The sequence below is a fragment of the Prunus dulcis genome, chromosome 7 (assembly GCF_902201215.1).
Source record: "Prunus dulcis chromosome 7, ALMONDv2, whole genome shotgun sequence".
In the NCBI taxonomy this organism is placed as follows: Eukaryota; Viridiplantae; Streptophyta; class Magnoliopsida; order Rosales; family Rosaceae; genus Prunus; species Prunus dulcis.
Genome location: NC_047656.1, coordinates 12,506,148 through 12,523,638, shown reverse-complemented (window position 1 = coordinate 12,523,638; position 17,491 = coordinate 12,506,148). Strand labels below are relative to the sequence as shown.

At 37.6% G+C, this 17,491-nt stretch overlaps 4 protein-coding genes across 7 annotated transcripts in view; 2 read left to right on the top strand and 2 right to left on the bottom strand.

Annotated features, from left to right (window-relative positions):
* Positions 1-4,027: 4,027 nt before the first annotated feature.
* LOC117634760 (uncharacterized protein At3g28850) lies at positions 4,028-5,641 on the top strand. The gene has a single exon (XM_034368974.1). It carries the CDS (start codon positions 4,124-4,126, stop codon positions 5,312-5,314), a length of 1,191 nt encoding a protein of 396 aa, XP_034224865.1. The 5' UTR covers positions 4,028-4,123; the 3' UTR covers positions 5,315-5,641.
* A 2,170-nt stretch (positions 5,642-7,811) lies between these two features.
* LOC117633705 (F-box/kelch-repeat protein At1g57790) lies at positions 7,812-10,074 on the top strand. The gene is made up of 2 exons (XM_034367424.1): positions 7,812-7,949; positions 8,767-10,074. Exons 1-2 carry the CDS (start codon positions 7,921-7,923, stop codon positions 9,866-9,868), a joined length of 1,131 nt encoding a protein of 376 aa, XP_034223315.1. The 5' UTR covers positions 7,812-7,920; the 3' UTR covers positions 9,869-10,074.
* Positions 10,075-10,549: 475 nt separating this feature from the next.
* LOC117633703 (heterogeneous nuclear ribonucleoprotein Q) lies at positions 10,550-15,343 on the bottom strand. Of its 4 annotated transcripts, none has more exons than XM_034367422.1 (9): positions 15,175-15,343; positions 13,644-14,460; positions 13,451-13,567; positions 13,109-13,249; positions 12,761-12,934; positions 12,180-12,387; positions 11,902-12,083; positions 11,119-11,204; positions 10,550-10,897 (listed from the first exon to the last, which is right to left on the bottom strand). In XM_034367422.1, the coding sequence occupies exons 2-9, from the start codon at positions 14,079-14,081 to the stop codon at positions 10,765-10,767; spliced, it is 1,479 nt and encodes a 492-aa protein (XP_034223313.1). In that variant the 5' UTR covers positions 14,082-14,460; positions 15,175-15,343; the 3' UTR covers positions 10,550-10,764. The 4 variants fall into 4 exon arrangements, with proteins under 4 accessions (XP_034223313.1, XP_034223311.1, XP_034223314.1 ...); XM_034367420.1 differs by having other exon boundaries at positions 13,644-14,115; XM_034367423.1 differs by having other exon boundaries at positions 13,644-14,090.
* Positions 15,344-15,840: 497 nt separating this feature from the next.
* The window catches only part of LOC117634940 (replication protein A 14 kDa subunit B-like), a 2,139-nt gene continuing 488 nt past the window's right edge, over positions 15,841-17,491 (bottom strand). The window contains exons 2-3 of the mRNA XM_034369224.1: positions 16,828-17,086; positions 15,841-16,188 (exon numbers count right to left, since the gene is read on the bottom strand). Of these exons, the coding sequence (XP_034225115.1) occupies positions 16,124-16,188; positions 16,828-17,083 (321 nt within the window). The 5' untranslated portion in view covers positions 17,084-17,086 and the 3' untranslated portion in view covers positions 15,841-16,123. The remainder of the gene's footprint in view (positions 16,189-16,827; positions 17,087-17,491) is intronic.

The following is a 17,491-nucleotide window of genomic DNA, read 5'->3' as shown; positions in this document are numbered from 1 at the left end:
TGAAGAGTTGTCACCCCAAACAATGCATCCCTTGGTTTGAAGAGTTGTCACCCCCTACGTGAAGATGTCTTTAACCCAAGAGTCATGTCTTTAACCCAATAAATTTTATTAATTTCCATTCAAATAGGAAAATCAATATTAGTTAATATTAAATTTGTCAACAAAAATTTCAGTGGCTAGTGGAGTCCCCACTATTTCCCATCTCTTTTGTGCTGATGATAGTCTGCTTTTTTGTGATGCCCACTTATCTAATTGTACAAATTTGCTTCATATTCTCATATTGTACAAAAAGGCCTCAGGCCAAAAAATTAATTTTGACAAGTCAGCGGCGTGTTTCAGTCCCAAGACAGATCCTATAATGAAGTAATTGATTTCAGAGATGCTTGGAGTGCGGATTGTAGCTTGTTATGAACAATACCTCGGTTTTCCCACGTTAGCTACTCGGAATAGATCCCAAATGTTCAACCATGTTCGGGAGCTCTCGTGGCATAAGCTAAATACTTGGAACATGAAGCTTCTGTCGGCGGCATCAAAGGAAGTATTAATCAAGGCAGTTGGGCAGGCTCTTCCTACGTATACAATGGGAGTTTTTCAATTGCCGCAGACCTTGTGCAAAGAATTATCGGCTATGATAGCTCGATTTTTGTAGGGGAAATCTAATCAGTGAGGCATACATTGGATGGGGTGGCGAAAGCTGTGTCAACCTAAATGTATAAGGGGTCTTGGCTTTAAGAATTTTGAAGCTTTCAATAAAGCTTTGGTAGCGAAACAGGCGTGGCGTATTTTGGAGAAACCCAACTCTCTGGTGACAGATTCTGAAGGCTCGATATTTTCCATATGAAGACTTCATGGGGGCCCCTCTAGGTCATTCTCCATCTTTGATATGACGATCTATTTTGTGAGGACGGGAGGTTATTGAGGAATGGCTGGTTTGGCGAGTTGGGAAAGGAAAAGCAATCAGGATTTTTCATGACAAGTGGATTCCTAAACCGCGTACTTTTAAATCGTGATGGCATGCAGGATTGGATTGGAATGCTAAGGTGGCTGATTTAATCACTGATTCTGGAGCTTGGAATTTGGCTTTGCTAACAAACTACTTTTGTGGGGAGGATAAAGAGGCAACAACTAGCATAGCCCTAGGGTCAGTAGCACAATTGGGTGACAACCAATACTGGTACTTGAGAAAAAACAGGTTAGTACTCAGTTAAAACTGGCTATCGGGTGGCTTTATCCCAATGTGATGAGAACTTTGATATTGGTGGTTCAGATTCTTCGGCTCAGCAATCCTTTTGGAAGCAACTTTGGAAGCTTGAGGTGCCAAGTAAGATTAAGAATCTGGTGTGGAGAGCGTGTTCAGACATCTTGCGCACTGCCATTAATTTGTATAAGAGGAAAGTGGTTCAGTCCCAAGTTTGTTTCAAATGTGGCAAATATTACGAGGATGCTTGTCATGCTTTGTGGAGTTGTAAGTTTAGCAAGCAGTTTTGGAGGTGTATGAGTTTTGTTGGGTGTTTTAAAATTAGTGGAGGCTCTTTTGCAGATTTACTAGATACGGTTATTAGAGCTTGCTCACAGGTCGATTTGGAGAGGTTTGTTTGTTGTGTATGGAAGCTATGGCAGACACATAATGATATGTTGCATAGGAACTCTGTTCCTCGTGTAGAAGATTTAGTGGAGAGAACTATGGAGCTATTGGAAGTTACAAATCATGTTTGGTGCGGCCCAAGCCATCTGAGGTGTCTCAGCAAATCAAATGGGATTGACCGCATATGCATACCGTTATTCTTAACTATGATGGTGCTTTAGATCAAGAAGGACAAATGAGAGGTTTTGGGGGCTGGTGTAGATATAATGAAGGGAGATTCATATGTGGTTTTGCTACTTTTGGTCCACCCGAGGTTAGGTATTGAATTGGTGGCAATGAGGAAAGGGTTATTGGTGATGGGGCTTAAAGGCTATGCCCGTTTTGTGCTTGCAACAGATTCCAAAGAAGTAGTGGCGATGCTCAAGGGAGCTTTGGTGTGGTGGAGTAATTTGGGCAATGTGGTGAAGGATATTAGAAGATTAATGATGGATCGTGGGTTGGTTGATGTGGTGTTTCAACCTCGTGCTGGCAATGGGGTTGCATATGCACTGGCCCAGTTTGGATTGAAGAAAGGTTTGTAGTTTTTTTGGGAAGATATTGCTATCCTTGGCTAGAACAGGTACTAGAGAGCTATAGGATGCATAATTAATAGTTTTTTTGTTTTGCTTTCCCCTGTTGTTTACTTGGCGGTGTTGTGGTACTCTTTTTCTTTGACCGGATTTTCTTTCTTTGGAGTTTTTATATGGCAAGATTTTAATGAGGCCAGTCTTAGCCCTCTAGTTCGTCAATTGATTCTATTGTAAGTGTTGATGCAGGTTCAATGAAATTATTCTCTTTGATTTTTTTTTTAAAAATAATTATAATAAGCAAGTAACGGAGGATGACTATGTCCAACTCTTAATTATATTAGGACTTCAATGCTTAAATAAGATATCTTAATCACATACGTATAAGCTTCGGAATACTTTTTCTAATTGATCTTGGTATATGTCTCAAAGTCCTATCCAAGTTCAACGAGTGTGTGACCTTATAACGCTTACATATAATCCCAAATCGGAAATTTTAAACCCTCCGTTATATATATAGTAACTTCTCCCTGCATCATATTCTCATGAATAGTTGAAAATCTAACAAATATTACCAATTCTAAAAGGCTCATTCTAAGGACCCAAAGTTGAGTTTACAATGCATGCTCTCATTAAAACGCTTATTACATACGTAGAATTGTAGTGAGGGTCTTATCTATCTTTTAGCAGTTGGTTCAAATTTGATAGGACTCGCTCTGGATTCTCTTTCGGAACCCATGACAAACCTTGTGTTTGTCCGACATCCCTCTGATGTCCGGCCCACTTTACTAAAATGCCAATTTTTTATTCCAAATAAAAATTAAAGACCAAAATTTTTACCGAAATTTCAACAGAGTCTATCCTGTAAATGAAAATTTTCCCATATTGATCCACCTGTAAAGTAAGCTTAAACATATAATAACCAACTTCCAGCATGCACAAGATAAGGTCACACAGTCTCGACAGGCCTATGGCCTTCAATTCAAGCCTACTATGGGCAAAAATGTAACTTCTCAAAATAAAATAATTAGTCGGGACAGGGTGTTACAAAATTGGTTAGTCGTTGAATTAAATTGACTAGTTGGATCCAACGGTTAAAAAATAGGACCTCATCTAAAGGCCTTAGATAAGGCCCTCACTATAAAATAACTATATTTTATCCTTGTAATTGAAAATCTATTGCAACATAAAAATATCTACTAGTAATATTATTTAATTGTAAAATACCTCTTTGATAGTGAGCTTAACCTCTTCTCTTGACATAATGATTATTAATCTTTGATACATCTTTGATGCGTGCCTCACAATATGAAGTTACCTTAATAAATAAAGCATCTTATCCAACATCTTTCAATCTCCAGCCAATCTAGCTGAGCATAATTTAGGGGACAATTTTAGTGAATTGCTTCTATTAGTGCCTATTAAGAAAAACTCTTCATCATGTCCTTGGAGAAAGAAAAAAAAGATAGGTTAGTAATCTTTGTACATTTACATATATAGTTCTTTTGTATATGAGTTAAGTTAGTTGGTCAAGACAGTGCGCCCGCCTCTTGCATCATAGTTTGATACATGTAATTAGAATATCCCTTTTTGAAAGAAAAAAGTAATAATAACATAGAAAGTTCTTAGCCAAAACATTTAATATATAAAGTTAAAAGAGAACCTAGCAAAACTCAAAGAAGGGCTGGGCCAAACACAGAATTAAAAGAAGTATGAGGCGTCAATTAGCGAATACCCAAAAACGACAAGGACTTCCTACAAAAATACCTCGATCTCATTCGAATTTTCGGACCGTTAAGGCCCGTTGCAGACAAGGTAACCGTTAAGATTCAAAAAAGAAAAAACAAGAAGAAACTCCCACTTCAGTTGCCCAATGCCCAATGCCCAATACCCCACACACATCTTTTGCTTCAAATCCAAAACAGAGAGACAGAGACAGGGAAGAAACCAGAGACGGAAACCCCACTCGTCAATGGGCTGCGTTTCATCCAAACTGTTCAAGAAAGATCTCATCAAAGAAGACGTCATAATCAACAATGGCGGCGACTACGTGATCAACCACGTGGTCTCTCTTACTTCAAGCACTTATGGGGTTCTGAATTTGGAAAATGAGCGACCCATCAAAGAATGCGTTGCAGAGAGCAAGAGGGCCATGAAGTCTTCGCCTTCCCGTGAAGATCCAGAGGTTATCAACGCTTGGGAACTTATGGAGGGCCTCGAAGAAGCAATACCCATTTCGAATTCGGCAAAGAAGAGCCCGAAATCGCGTGCTCTGCTTCGTGGGTTTGCTGATTTTGATGCCAGGACTCCGTTTAAGTTGCTGAATCAGATTGGGTCTCCGATGAAATTGAAGAGATTTGGAGGGAAAGAGAACAGAGGGAGAGTGATTCATGGGTTGGGTTATAGCCCGAAACAGGTGCTGAAACCGAACAATGGTGGCGAGAATTCTTGTAAGAAGGCTTTGAATTTGAGTCCGGAAGTAAAAGGGTCGCCTATTTCTGCGATAAGGCGGAGTTTTGGCAGTGATTCGTCGAGGAGGAAGAGTTTTAGTCCCCTGTTTGATCCGGAACTTGTTGCTTCTTACGAAAAAGAAATGTCTGAAGAGGAAGAACAGATCAAGAGGATGGTCCCGCCGTCCCCAAAAGCCCGAAAGTTGTGGAATTCTTCCCGGGATTCCGAGTCCATGCTGAGGTTGTTCGAGAAAAAATGCCCACCGGGTGGTGAAAATGCTGTTGTTGTTTACACAACAACATTGAGAGGAATTAGGAAGACATTTGAGGACTGCAACAATGTGAGGTCCATCATTGAGTCACACCTTGTTCATGTCCTCGAGCGCGACATATCGATGGATTCGGGGTTCAAGGAGGAGATAAGGGGGCTAATGGGGACCAAGGATGTAAAGGTTCCACTTGTATTTGTCAAAGGGAGGCTAATTGGTGGAGCTGATGAGATTGTGAAGTTGGAAGAGGAAGGGAAGCTTGGGGTTTTGTTTGATGGGATTCCAACGGCACTTGTCGGGTGCCAGGGATGTGCTGGGATGAGGTTTGTGATGTGCATGGAATGCAATGGAAGCTGCAAGGTCTTGGATGAGGGCCAAAAGAAGATGGTGAAATGTGGTGAGTGCAATGAAAATGGTTTAATTCATTGCCCCATTTGTTGCTAATGTAGCTGCATTGACATTTGAAGATTTGAGTATTTGTTCTTGGATTCTTGGATTTGTTTGAGATTTTGGGTTTTATACTAATCTTTGGTTTCTGAAGGCAGAAGCAGAACACAGATTTTTAGTTCAAGAAGCAGCTTTTTTTACTTTGGGAAGTGGGGTTCTAAAGTGGGTTTTAGGCCCCCTTCTGCTGGCCTTGTAATTCTAGATTGCTTTCTCTCATCCTGACTAGTTTCTTTTTACACGCATGTTTTTAGAAGTTCAAATTTTGTTATGTAAGTATGCTCGATTTGGCATGGATGTGCTTCTTTTTAATTGGGAATTTTGATATACAGAACTTCTACTAGATTGAGGATATTGCAATTGGGTCATGTTCTAATCAAATACGTAACTGACAAAACTCCAAGGCTGCTAGCTAATCCAATTACTCCTAAACTAAACAGGATTAAGAAAAACTGGAATCCTAACATGCTTGTGCCCCTCACTCCAAGTTATTGCGCCATAGACAAATCCCAAAGCTTTCTTTGGAACAAAATCAACTCTGTAAGTAGCCTTTGTTGTCCCATTAGAAAAATCCAGAACATCAGGCACCACATTCATTTTAATCACGGAGGATAATCGTAATGAACTCTATATTTTTTATGGTCGTTTTTTCCCATTAACAGTCCATTACTACCAATGCCGATAATAATAACTTACTTTAACGATGTCAGGTGTGACGATCCTCTCGACCAAGAAAATTGCACCTTTGGTGCAGGTTTTGCACAAAGGTTTACCCGATTTTGTAGGATAATTGCAGTTGCGTTCCTGTAGATATCGAACACTCGTCAAAACCATATATAACTTCATCATCATAAATAACATTAAAACATGCAACAATTATGTGTGTATATATATAACTTTTCTCTTTTCTACGGCGATCAAATACATCTTTAGAATTGTCCTTAACCTCCGATTCCATGAAAGATCATGACCTTGTGGTGTGAAGGGTATAAATCTTACTTTCAAAAATAGAAATAGTTGCATTATTTTATGTAAATCAAAACAAACAAACAAAATTAAGTCAGTGATCATAACAAATAACCTTCCAAAAAGTGAGGAAAAAAAGCTTAAAATTGACATGCAATATGTTCTTCACATACTCTTTAGCTTTTCAACTTGTTTGTGATGTAAGCAAAGCTGAGAAGCCTCTAAAACTCTTAGTATAATGGTAAACAATTGCCCTTTGAGCTTCCAGAACACTGAAAATGGAAAATAAATTCACTTCAATAATATCTATGAATATGAACACTTACCTGCCCACAACTGAGGCAATCAAAAGATGGTTATGAGTTTCGACAATTTCGGAATTTGGATATGAGTGAGAACCATGTAGACAATGTAATGCTGCAAAAATTATCACAAACATGTTTTTATAATTTAGTCTCGAAACGAATTGGCTTCAAATTTATCCTTTTTGCTAAAAAAAAAATTTCCGCAAAATTTTGGTTAATTATAATTATATTAGATAACAACTCCCGCCAAAAGGAAAATATGGATTATAATTACAACAAACTTTTATAAAATAAAATAAAAAATTATTTATAGAAGATTTACCAATTAGAACTATTCAAAACAAAAGCTTCTCCCTCATGAAGTATTACCGGTCAATTAAACTTGCACGCGGCCCAACCATCCAATCCAATCCGGTCTGGACTCAGTCTCTTAAGTTGGGCCCAGCTTCTCCCAGTCTGACTAGGTCCTTTTTTTTTTCTTTTTTTTTTGTGGGTATTTAAACGTAATTTTTTTTCCCCTTTGTGGAAGCATAAGAATAAATATATTAGAGCATTTTCAATCATATCTCTTATTTTTAAGTTAAATTTTAATTAAATATTTAAAAGCTATTTTAAGAGCTTTTTATAAACTTTCTACCTAGAGTTATTTTAGGAATTCTTTCATAAAATTTTTGCTCCATCCATGCTTTAAATATGCTCTTAATTTTTTCCATCAATTTGAGAAAAAAAAAAATTTCAATATAATTGGCTCATCGACATGTAACATTCCTAATAAGTTTCTTTGCCAAATTATGTGTATATATCTTACTTATTTCGTTACTCAAAAAACTTGTAATTTAAGTAATTAAAAATTTTACACTCGAGGTCATAAGTTAAATTTTTCTCTCCCGACAATATAAAAAGATTTTAAAAAAAAATTAGTTTCACTTGTGCTAGTAAATTCTTGTACGTAGGACTAAGAGTCAAAACCACGGAGACAAAATGCACCGCACACAGTAACACGGCATGGAGACGACTGAGTGTTTATATTGAATTTAGTTTCCCTGAAAAAACCTCCGACCATCTTTCTGAGGCATAACCAATAGAAACCTGACACGTAATATAAAAAAATTCATCTCTATAACGATAGTGGTGTTGTCTCTGCTAAATTGGGGCATCCATTGTGAAAGTATGGACCCGGATACAGCTGATCCACCTTGACTGATCAACTCACACGTGTTGTATAATTTGCAAGTAGCGACCAGAGTGATATAGCCTCCGTCTGTGCTCTCTCAAAGAGTTTCTCTCTCCTCTCTCTCCTCTCTCTGTGTAAACGGCAGCTTCAATTGGTTCACTATGGCCGGGAGAAAGAGGAAGCTGAAATCGTAAGATTTGATTTCTGTTGCTTACTAAAAACATTTTGTAATTTGCATATTTCAATTTGTTGTTTTTTGAATATGGCTTCAATGAAATGACTCTTAAGGATTTTAGGAATGGGATCACTTTAGGGTTCATAATTGGATACCCAATGTTTTCAAGTCAGGAATATGCTTTAATTTTTTAGAATTGAAGTCAATTTTGAGATTTTAGATGGGGTTTTGGGGAAGGGTTCTTATATGTGGCGAAAAAGTGAATTTAGGGTCTTAGAGAAATTGGTTTATTTGAGTTTTATGGTAGAATGTCAATGTGATTTTTGGCTAAGAATTAGTTGGAAGTTTTATAATTTGTGGAAATTATGGGTTAAACCCATTGCTAGATCATGGATTCTTTTTGGTATGAACAACATGTTGAGTTGAATGAATTTTGTAGCAACTTCATTGGTTTTGGTTTTTAGTTTCATGTTATGCTCATTTTAACTTTTCATAACTTTTCGGGTCCCAAGGTCAAGGGATTTCTAGTGCTTATTGTATAATCATATTCTCCTTTTCGTATAAGTGTATTATGTCTTAGGTTCATAAATTGCTTATTTACATGTCTTGCTTAAACAAAAGTACCAGTACAATCTTATGGATCAACAAAAAAAGAGTAGATAGTTGATAATTGACTTGTAATCGGATTGTGCTCTTGTTGATAAATGCATGAAAGGTGAGTTGAAACAATTGCCTTTCATGCATTTTACAACTCATTATGGCATTCTCAGCTCATCTGTGTGTTTCGTTTGATGTTCTACACTTAGAATTTATAGTATTTTATGATGTATAGGTTAGCTGAAACCATCACAAACAGTAAAAGAAGAGTAAGCAAGGAGAAAAGGGAGAAACTGGAGCTACAGACTTGGTCTGACCTTCCTACAGAACTTTTGGAACTCATTGTGTCTCGTTTAGCTCTGAAGGATAATATTCGTGTATCTGTTGTATGCAAGAGATGGCACTCAGCTGCCATTTCTGTGCGGGTGGTCAACCAGTCGCCATTGCTTATGTACTTTCCGAAATTTGGTGACCTGTACGAATTCTATGACCCCTCGCAGCGCAAAATCTACTCCTTAGAGTTACCTGAGCTGACTGGGTCTAGGATTTGCTACACCAAAGATGGTTGGCTATTGCTATACAGACCCAGATCGCACCGTGTGTTCTTCTTTAATCCTTTTACTCGCAAGATGATAAAGGTACCAAGATTCGAGTTGACGTATCAGATAGTTGCATTTTCTTGTGCCCCAACTTCTGCCAGCTGCATACTTTTTACAGTAAAACACATCAGTCCCACAATTGTTGCTATTAGCACTTGCCGTCCTGGGGAAAGAGAGTGGACGACTGTTAATGTCCAGAATCGTTTGCCCTTTGTGAGTAGCATTTGGAACAAGCTTGTTTTCTGCAATGGACTCTTTTATTGTCTAAGCCTCACCGGTTGGCTAGGGGTATTCAACCCCCAGGAACGCACTTGGAGTGTTCTTGCTGTTCCTCCACCCAAATGCCCCGAGAACTTTTTTGCCAAAAATTGGTGGAAAGGCAAGTTTATGGCTGAGCATAACGGAGACATATTAGTGATATATACATGTTCTAGTGAAAACCCAATTATATTTAAGCTGGATCAGATGAGGATGGTTTGGGAGGAAATGAAAACCCTTGATGGTGTGACTCTGTTTGCGAGTTTCTTGTCATCTCATTCAAGAACTGACCTCCCTGGAATTATGAGAAACAGTGTCTACTTCTCTAAAGTTCGTTTCTATGGAAGGTGTTGCATATCTTACTCTCTCGACGATTGTAGATACCATCCTCGCAAGCAGTGTCATGACTGGGGAGAGCAAGATCCTTTTAAGAACATTTGGATTGAAGCACCTCAAGACTTCTCAACCTTGAATTGGTAGTGAAACAATTCAGTCTGTGGAAGTTTATTGGATTTTGTGCTATAGATGGTTTATGTGTAACAAGTTGCTTATTGGGGTCAATTTTACTCCGTAAAGAACTCATTTAATTCTGAACTCCTGTTTCTTTTTTATATGCAAGTCATGTGTAAGTTATAGATGAACTTTTCCAGACATGTACCAACGCCTTCATGCTCTGAGTTCTTAAATTTTATCTAATCTCTGTGTTTTAACACTTTTTTAGATGCTCAAGACCCACTTCGTCAATGATGGATTTAGCTCTTGATTTTAATTTCTCTTTTGCTCTGTTTCACGCACATTCAATAAAATCCAGAACAAAGAGAAGCATAGATAGAAGACTGGAGACCAGGAAGTTTGGGAGGTAAATGATCTAGAATCATCGTTTGCAAGGCCCTCTCTGAATTAGTTTGAAACTGGCATCCCATAGTGCACCCCTCTGCCCATTATGCAATTTACAGAAATATTATGGAACATATTTTTCACTTGTGGTGTTTGCTTTTCCATATCCATTGCTGGTATATTGCTGTTTATAGCATTGCCATCGTTTTTAACAATAGAAATCTGTTTATGATGTGATTATATTTGTCTGACTGAAACTCAAACAAGATGAAGATAAAAAATTTGTGATGCAGCTCGACTGAACTTGAATCTTAAGACTCTTGATTGACGCGCAATATAATTTAAAAAGCATCAATTTCATAATTTAATTAAACTTAGTTTATGCAAACTACACGTGAATCGGTCTGAAGCAACTCTTTCTATGACATGAGCAGCTACATATGTTTGGTTCTAATGAACTGCACAGCTCCAAATGTATACTCACAGACCCAAAATACTGTCTTCTCCTTTCCCTTTCCAAGCAAGGCAAAACTCACTAATTAATATGGGTTATAGCGACTACGGCCACGATTGTTGTCACCACTGCGCCTTCCACCACTTGAGTTGCCACCCCCACTTCTTCCACCTCTAGACTGCGGTGGAGGGGTGTGTGGTTGCATTCCAGGTTGTTGCCTGGGGAAAGAAATGCAGAAGTTCAAATTTGGATGCATAGTAAATATGAAATAGAAACAAATAGTGCAAATGCAAGAGCCTTTGTAATGAAGATACAACTAACATTTCAAAGGAGGTAAAGATGGTGGTTGATGAACTAATAATTGCTGAAAATTTTCTAATGAGACAATACATGCAACCAATAATTGTGCAACTAACAAATTCCAAAAAGTGATACTTACAGGACATATCCAATCCTTCCATCGGGCAAAAGCATAGGCATCATTGCCATGCCAGCAGGAGTTGGTCCCCTACCATAGATCAGTGGCTGCAAGAAATTGGGGCCTATATCACCAAAAGTCTCCAGAGAAAACTAAAAGCAGAAAATTTGCTATAAATCAAGTAGTTACCCCCTAAGAAGCATCCTAAATAAGCATTTTCCTTATAGTTTATGTTTTGTCAATATTGTTAAATATATAAAAATATTTTTGATTTGTGATTAACTTTTTAATAATACATGAGAAATGCAGGGTCTTCGTATATTTTGCCATCAGATTTAAAAGTATGTCCTACACAATAAGTTATTTATTTCTTTGTTTGTTTCATTTAATAAGATGGTTTCCTTGGTGATTCCTTTTTATTTTCCAGATTGTTAATTGGCACACATGCTGTCAACGGAACCTGGAAATAATTTTCTACTTATAAGGAAGTGACATTAGGCCCAAAGGCCATCTAAAACATTCTTTTGGCTGGTAACAGATTCATTACAGACACAGGTTATGGACTGTGAACTTTAGGTGCTGAGGGGAGAAAAATAACATATTCCGACTATGTATGATTGCGATTGGGTTGTGTTGGGTTATCAGCAGGTCCTGCATGCTCCCTTTAGAAAAACAACTACAACCCCCTCAGCAAATACAAGGTTAGTAAGACTAGGGCCACACCTTGCTAGTTCTAGGTACAAGGGACTCCAACTGGACCCATATTATAATAAAACTATAATTTAAATATAATTTAAATCTTACTTGGGCAAACCCTGAACCGCCACCATATCCAGCACTCAATCCACCATATGGACTACTCCCTCCCATGCCATAACTGAGACGTGGTGGGTAGGTTGGAAGTAAGGGCGACTTCTGATGATTTGATGATCCAGAAGACTTCTGATCTGCTTGTGGCTTTGCAAGAGAGCATTCCAAAACTTGACCTATGAAACAGGGGAGATTATGAATTAAGATTTTCTCCAGAAAACTGATTAACTATAGAGGATAGTGGAGAGCTACAAAGAGCATGAGCAAGTTACCATCAATTTCATATTTTTCAGTGTTCTTCAATGCCTTCATTGCACATGCCCTTTCCGCAAAGTGCACAAAACCAAATCTGCTCTTTTCATGTCCGGCTTTTGCAGGTGGGAGAACCACCTTTGTGATCTTTCCATGACGTTCAAACAGCTCCTTTAGACTCTCCTGAGTAATGTCTTTTGGTAAATTCTTGACATACACAGCCTTCACCTGTATCAATCAAAACAAAGATGTCATGACTCGACCAACATCCACAAGTGCATGTAATAATTCAAAGGCCAAACAATTTTACACACGTAAGGTTGCACATGAAAGTACGAGGTCTGATGTGGTGGCGATCATGGGATGGAGTACTCAGATACAAAAAAACAAAACAAAACAAAATAAAAAACAAACATTATGAGTACTGCCAACAGATGGGAAAGATAATTCGAAACAGTGATAAAATTCTGTAGGCAACATCCATTGCAATCCCCCATCCCTCAGTAAAAAATAAGAAATGAACAATAGAAAAGGAAAAGAGAGCCAAAGCAGAACTATAAAATAGCTTATCTGAGTGTAGCAAAAAGCATAAATAACTAACCTGAGAAGCAGCAGAGGATTCTGTATTTTTAGGATCAGCCCAGCTCACAGTAGGAGCATTGGTGTCGAGCTTAAATTTTGGGCTTGACATCTTTTGTCTTGAATATTCTGCACATGCATGATTATAATACTCAATGAAAGCAAATCCACGATTCCGGCTGGAGTTCTGTGGGTCCTGTATCAAGAAGATTCAACCGAAAACAGAACTACATCAAGATACAAGGAAAATCCATGAAGAAAATAGCACAATAGTGAATTTGGAAATTATAGGAAACAGAGGTTAACCAAAATGAAAAACAGAAAATAAAATACATAAGCTAAATAGAAGATTATAGAATATATCTTTAACCTTCAGCAGTTCCACAGAAATGACTCCTGGTCCAATGTCTGTTACAGCCCTCTTCATATCCTCCTCTCCCCAATTTCTGGGAACATTTCCAATAAACAACCGATGCTTTGCTTGAGATGTAGAACATTTAATCCTTTTTCCCTGGAAATTGAGCCAGCAGAGAAGTTAATGTTACAAGAAACTAAAACCTCAGTTTTCATAAAAAGGATTTAAGTAATAGATCTCAAAAGGAAAGGCGCGAATGAAAGTGGATGTGTAAATTAGCAGAACCACAACCCTGAGTTGATAATTAACAGTAGCAATAATTGGGGAAGATAAGTGACCAAAGTTAGTTGAGCTCACCTTTAACTCAGAATTATTCAGTTCCTCGATGGCCTTAGAAGCCAACTCCTTGTTTCTGAAGGTGACAAAAGCATAACCTTTGGCCTCACCTGAATCTTTTCCCTTCATTATTCTAACCTGTTAACATATATAGATTAGTCCGTCTGCATATAAAAGGTGCAGAGAGAGCTTTAGAATCAACAATATATATTACCTCAGTAACTTCCCCAATAGATTCACAAAATCCCCTCAAATCCTCTTCAGATGCATCATGAGGAATGCCACCAAGATACACCTCTGATCCATGCGGAGGGCGTGCAAGAAGCTCCGCATGCTTCTTTTTTTCTTCTTCCTCCTCTCCGTCAACAACTGTCATCACTTCATCACCATCTGAGCTTTTCTGTCCATCAGATTTTGTAGCAGCTCCCTTGTTTTCTCCCTCTTCCTCACCCTCTTCTGGATCTTCTTCTTCCTCTTCTTCCTCTTCCTCTTCCACCTCTTCCACTTCCTCCTCTTCCTCTACTTCTTCATACTCAACCTCTTCTTCTATTGTTTCCTCAGGATCATTGTCTCCATCAAGGTCCACCCGCTCTTCAGATTCTATAGGTCTTTCAGATGCATCTCCAGAAGCATTCGCCCTTGTTTTCGGCATCTTATATATCTAGAAAAACAAGCTTGCAAGGCAACTGTGAAGAAAGCACAGTAGCCAGAAGCATTCATAGAAGAAAGAATACAGATACGGAAAGGTGGAAACAACATGAGAGGCCAAACGAAGTTGCAGATTAAGAATTTCGAATGAATCTGTGCCATGAGGTATGGATTCAAGGACTTGCAAAGTCAATGATTTTCAATTAAGGGGTCATTTTATTGTAAAAATAGTAACAGAGACAGGCAACAGAAGAATTCTGCATGATTATCAAGAGGGTGATGATGCTCAGCAGGCGAAATAAACAATGAAGCAGTGAATTTCTCGAATATCTAGATATCGACATTCGACAGTAAATGGATAGTGTAATTGTTTAACTACCTATCTGGAGAGTTTCATGCACAAAGAGGAGGAAAAGAAAAGGAAAAAAAACATGAATAAGAAATCAAACAACATATATTTGAAATCATAGAAACGATAACATATTATACATCACATATGAAGCAGTAAATTCATGGTATCCTAACTTATTAATCTTTTCAGGCAATCTTCGAATCCTAAGAGGCTGACATATGACTAACTCCCTGTAAACCAACATATTAGTGCCAATGCACGCGTAGAAAAGCATTGAATGGTTGAACTCTACCATCTCCTTCCTTCGAAAATTGAAAATGTTTTATATTGAAACTTGATAAAATGGTAAAACTCAATCCCAGCCAATTAAAAACAACGAAATGCCTCAAACTCTGGACTTTCAAAAGAATACCAACCAACCACCCCAAAAGTCACCCTATTTCCCCAAAACCTAGCCAACCCATCTGACATTTGAATGGTTTTGAGTCGTTCTCTTTCTGGTAAAAATCTTTTCTTTAAGATTCTCTCTGACACATAAACCAGAACGTTTGCACTTGCACTATTTCCACAGATAAATAACACTACCCAAGTAAATAAAAACAAAAAAAATTGCAGCTTTGTTGCAAAATCCAAATTTGGAAACGAAAGCAGGAATACGAATATTTCTACGAGAAAAAGCAAAAATCAAATCTTTGAGAACAATAACCCAATTGAAAACAATGTAAAGTTTGATAGAGGGAAGTACCTAAGTCTGGTGCTGCGAACAATTTCTCGAATAAGGAACAATTTGTTCAATATCGGAACCCTAATTCGGTGCTCGGAGCTCCACTTAGCTCGAACCCAACGAACGGAAAGGAATCGCTTCTTCAGCTTTTGAATGTCGCCTTGCGAATTTCGGACATAGAGAGTGTTCGACATGTCATTGGGTTTCGTAATCTTTAATCCTGGGCCGTAATTAGGGGCTTTGGCCCAGGATGACTTATGGGCCTACGGGCTATCAGATATTTTATATATTATAAATTATTTTAATGTACGAGGGGAGGATCGAACGAATTTGGATGTACAAAAGACAGGCAAACAACTTTAGTCAACTGGCCTACCTCACATCTGCCATTAAATCATAGGTATGATGAACATAATATTTAGCCCAAGGAAACAATGCTTGTTAATATATTGACGTCTTTATCACGAAAGATCTCTATGTTATTAATAATGAAACTATTTACTTATATATTGTATTTTATTTTGTGAAATGGACCGATCTGGTATCTTTACATTCTTCGAGATGTCCACAAACTACCTTTTCGAACCATTTTGGTATTTAGATTATTGGAATTTAAGGCATGGCGGTAAATGAAGTCGAAGCAATATGGGTCAAAATATTAAATCAGCTAAACATGAAAAGAAAAAAAAAAAAGCAAATCACGTGGATGATAGATAGATTACATGAAGTTTGAAGGCCTCGAGTAAAAATAGACTGCAGGTTCATTCAAAAAGGGTTAAACATTTGAAAGACTTGTGCATATGTCAAATAACTAAGATCTTAATAACTTCACTACCATAAAATTCGAGAAATTGCCAAAGACAGCACTAGAACTACACAAGTGTTTAAAATGCAAGTACTTTCGGTTCAAAACCCCATGAGGATGTAACTTGTAAGCACTTTCGCGTTTGCACTGCAATCTTGTTGCAACTCAAACGAACAAGTGTTTAAAATCCCCGTTTGCAAGCTGACAGAGCTGATTGTAAGTAGTTGTGTCTGTCAACAGGTTAAGAAAGTACGGAAGCATATCAGAACCAGCAAAAGAGTATGTAAAAATTTCCAAACGACCAAACACTAAAAGCACTATCAAATAGAATTTGCCACCAATAAGTTGAACGCTAACACACAAGAAGATATGTGAAGGGACAAACAGAACATAAGAACCGAAGGGTTAGTTAGATTCTCAATTTCTTAATGATTTTAATAATATGGAATACAGTTCTTTTTTGTTTCTAATTATAGAACACCTGTATTCAATAAAACAGCTTTTGGGACAGTAAAGTACTGCAAGCATTACAAAGAAGTTTCATGCAAACAACAAGTTTGAATAACTATCACACCCTGTGATTTAACGGGAACTCGCTTTCAATGGTTATGTTGATGATGCGGTTTAAGCTTCAGTGTCTCTCTTAAAAATTTAATGCACATTAATGTATGTTGGAGATCCTGAAAGTGTCAATAAACTAAACTGTTTCCTGGCAACTTTTGATACTTCCAGAAAACAATAAACTGAAGTCATTTATATAGATTCAGCTCCTCCTTCCCAATCCAAAGCAAAATAACCTTCGAACATTAAAAATTATATAACCACTATTAGGTAGGAATTGGAAAAGGTAGGGGGAGAAAAAGGCATACCAATTGTCTCTCCAAAGTTGTTCCATATGTCAGCATGGATGGATTTTTCACCATCAGCAATGCCTATGACCTCAACAAATTTTGTAAGAGGAAAGGGTGGGGAGCCCTTTACAACTAGCTGGTTTTCATCAGTAGATTTTCCAATGACAGTTCCACCCTCGGTTCGCACAACCTGAATCAGTGCCCGAACCCGCCTTCCAACATACAATCGCAGAAGCTCTGCATTGACAAAAACTGCAGGATTTGAGGTATCCATATCCTGCAAAACAAATAAAAAAGTTAACTTGCTTAGAAGCTCTTCATAAACTTTTGATTGATAATAAAGCAAAGCTATCAAGCTCAAACTACTTAACTACTACCCAAAATAAATAATAATAAAAAACCATGTTGCATACATAATGTAAAATCATCCCCAAATAAAAAAAATCGTATCCGTCCCTAATTACATGGTGTAGTGGAGAAAACCAATTACATAGGTACTAGAAAGTAGTTGAAACCATGCTGCAAACATCCAGCAAACTAATCAACAGTAAACAATGCTGTTACTGCATTTCTTGCACAATTTCAAAAAATTCCTCGACTTTAATAGGCTTTTTGAAATTCTTCTTACCTTGTCTCTCTCATCAAAATGGTTATGTAAATTATTAGGTTTTTCACATTAAAT

Coding starts and splice junctions, on each gene's coding strand:
- LOC117634760 (XM_034368974.1), top strand. CDS start 4,124: ATGGGCTGCGTTTCATCCAAACTGTTCAAGAAAGATCTCATCAAAGAA.
- LOC117633705 (XM_034367424.1), top strand. CDS start 7,921: ATGGCCGGGAGAAAGAGGAAGCTGAAATC. Junction 7,950..8,766: donor AGAAAGAGGAAGCTGAAATC/GTAAGATTTGAT, acceptor TATGATGTATAG/GTTAGCTGAAACCATCACAA.
- LOC117633703 (XM_034367422.1), bottom strand. CDS start 14,081: ATGCCGAAAACAAGGGCGAATGCTTCTGGAGATGCATCTGAAAGACCT. Junction 13,250..13,450: donor TGAATAATTCTGAGTTAAAG/GTGAGCTCAACT, acceptor CTCAATTTCCAG/GGAAAAAGGATTAAATGTTC. Junction 10,898..11,118: donor GGAAGGATTGGATATGTCCT/GTAAGTATCACT, acceptor TTCTTTCCCCAG/GCAACAACCTGGAATGCAAC.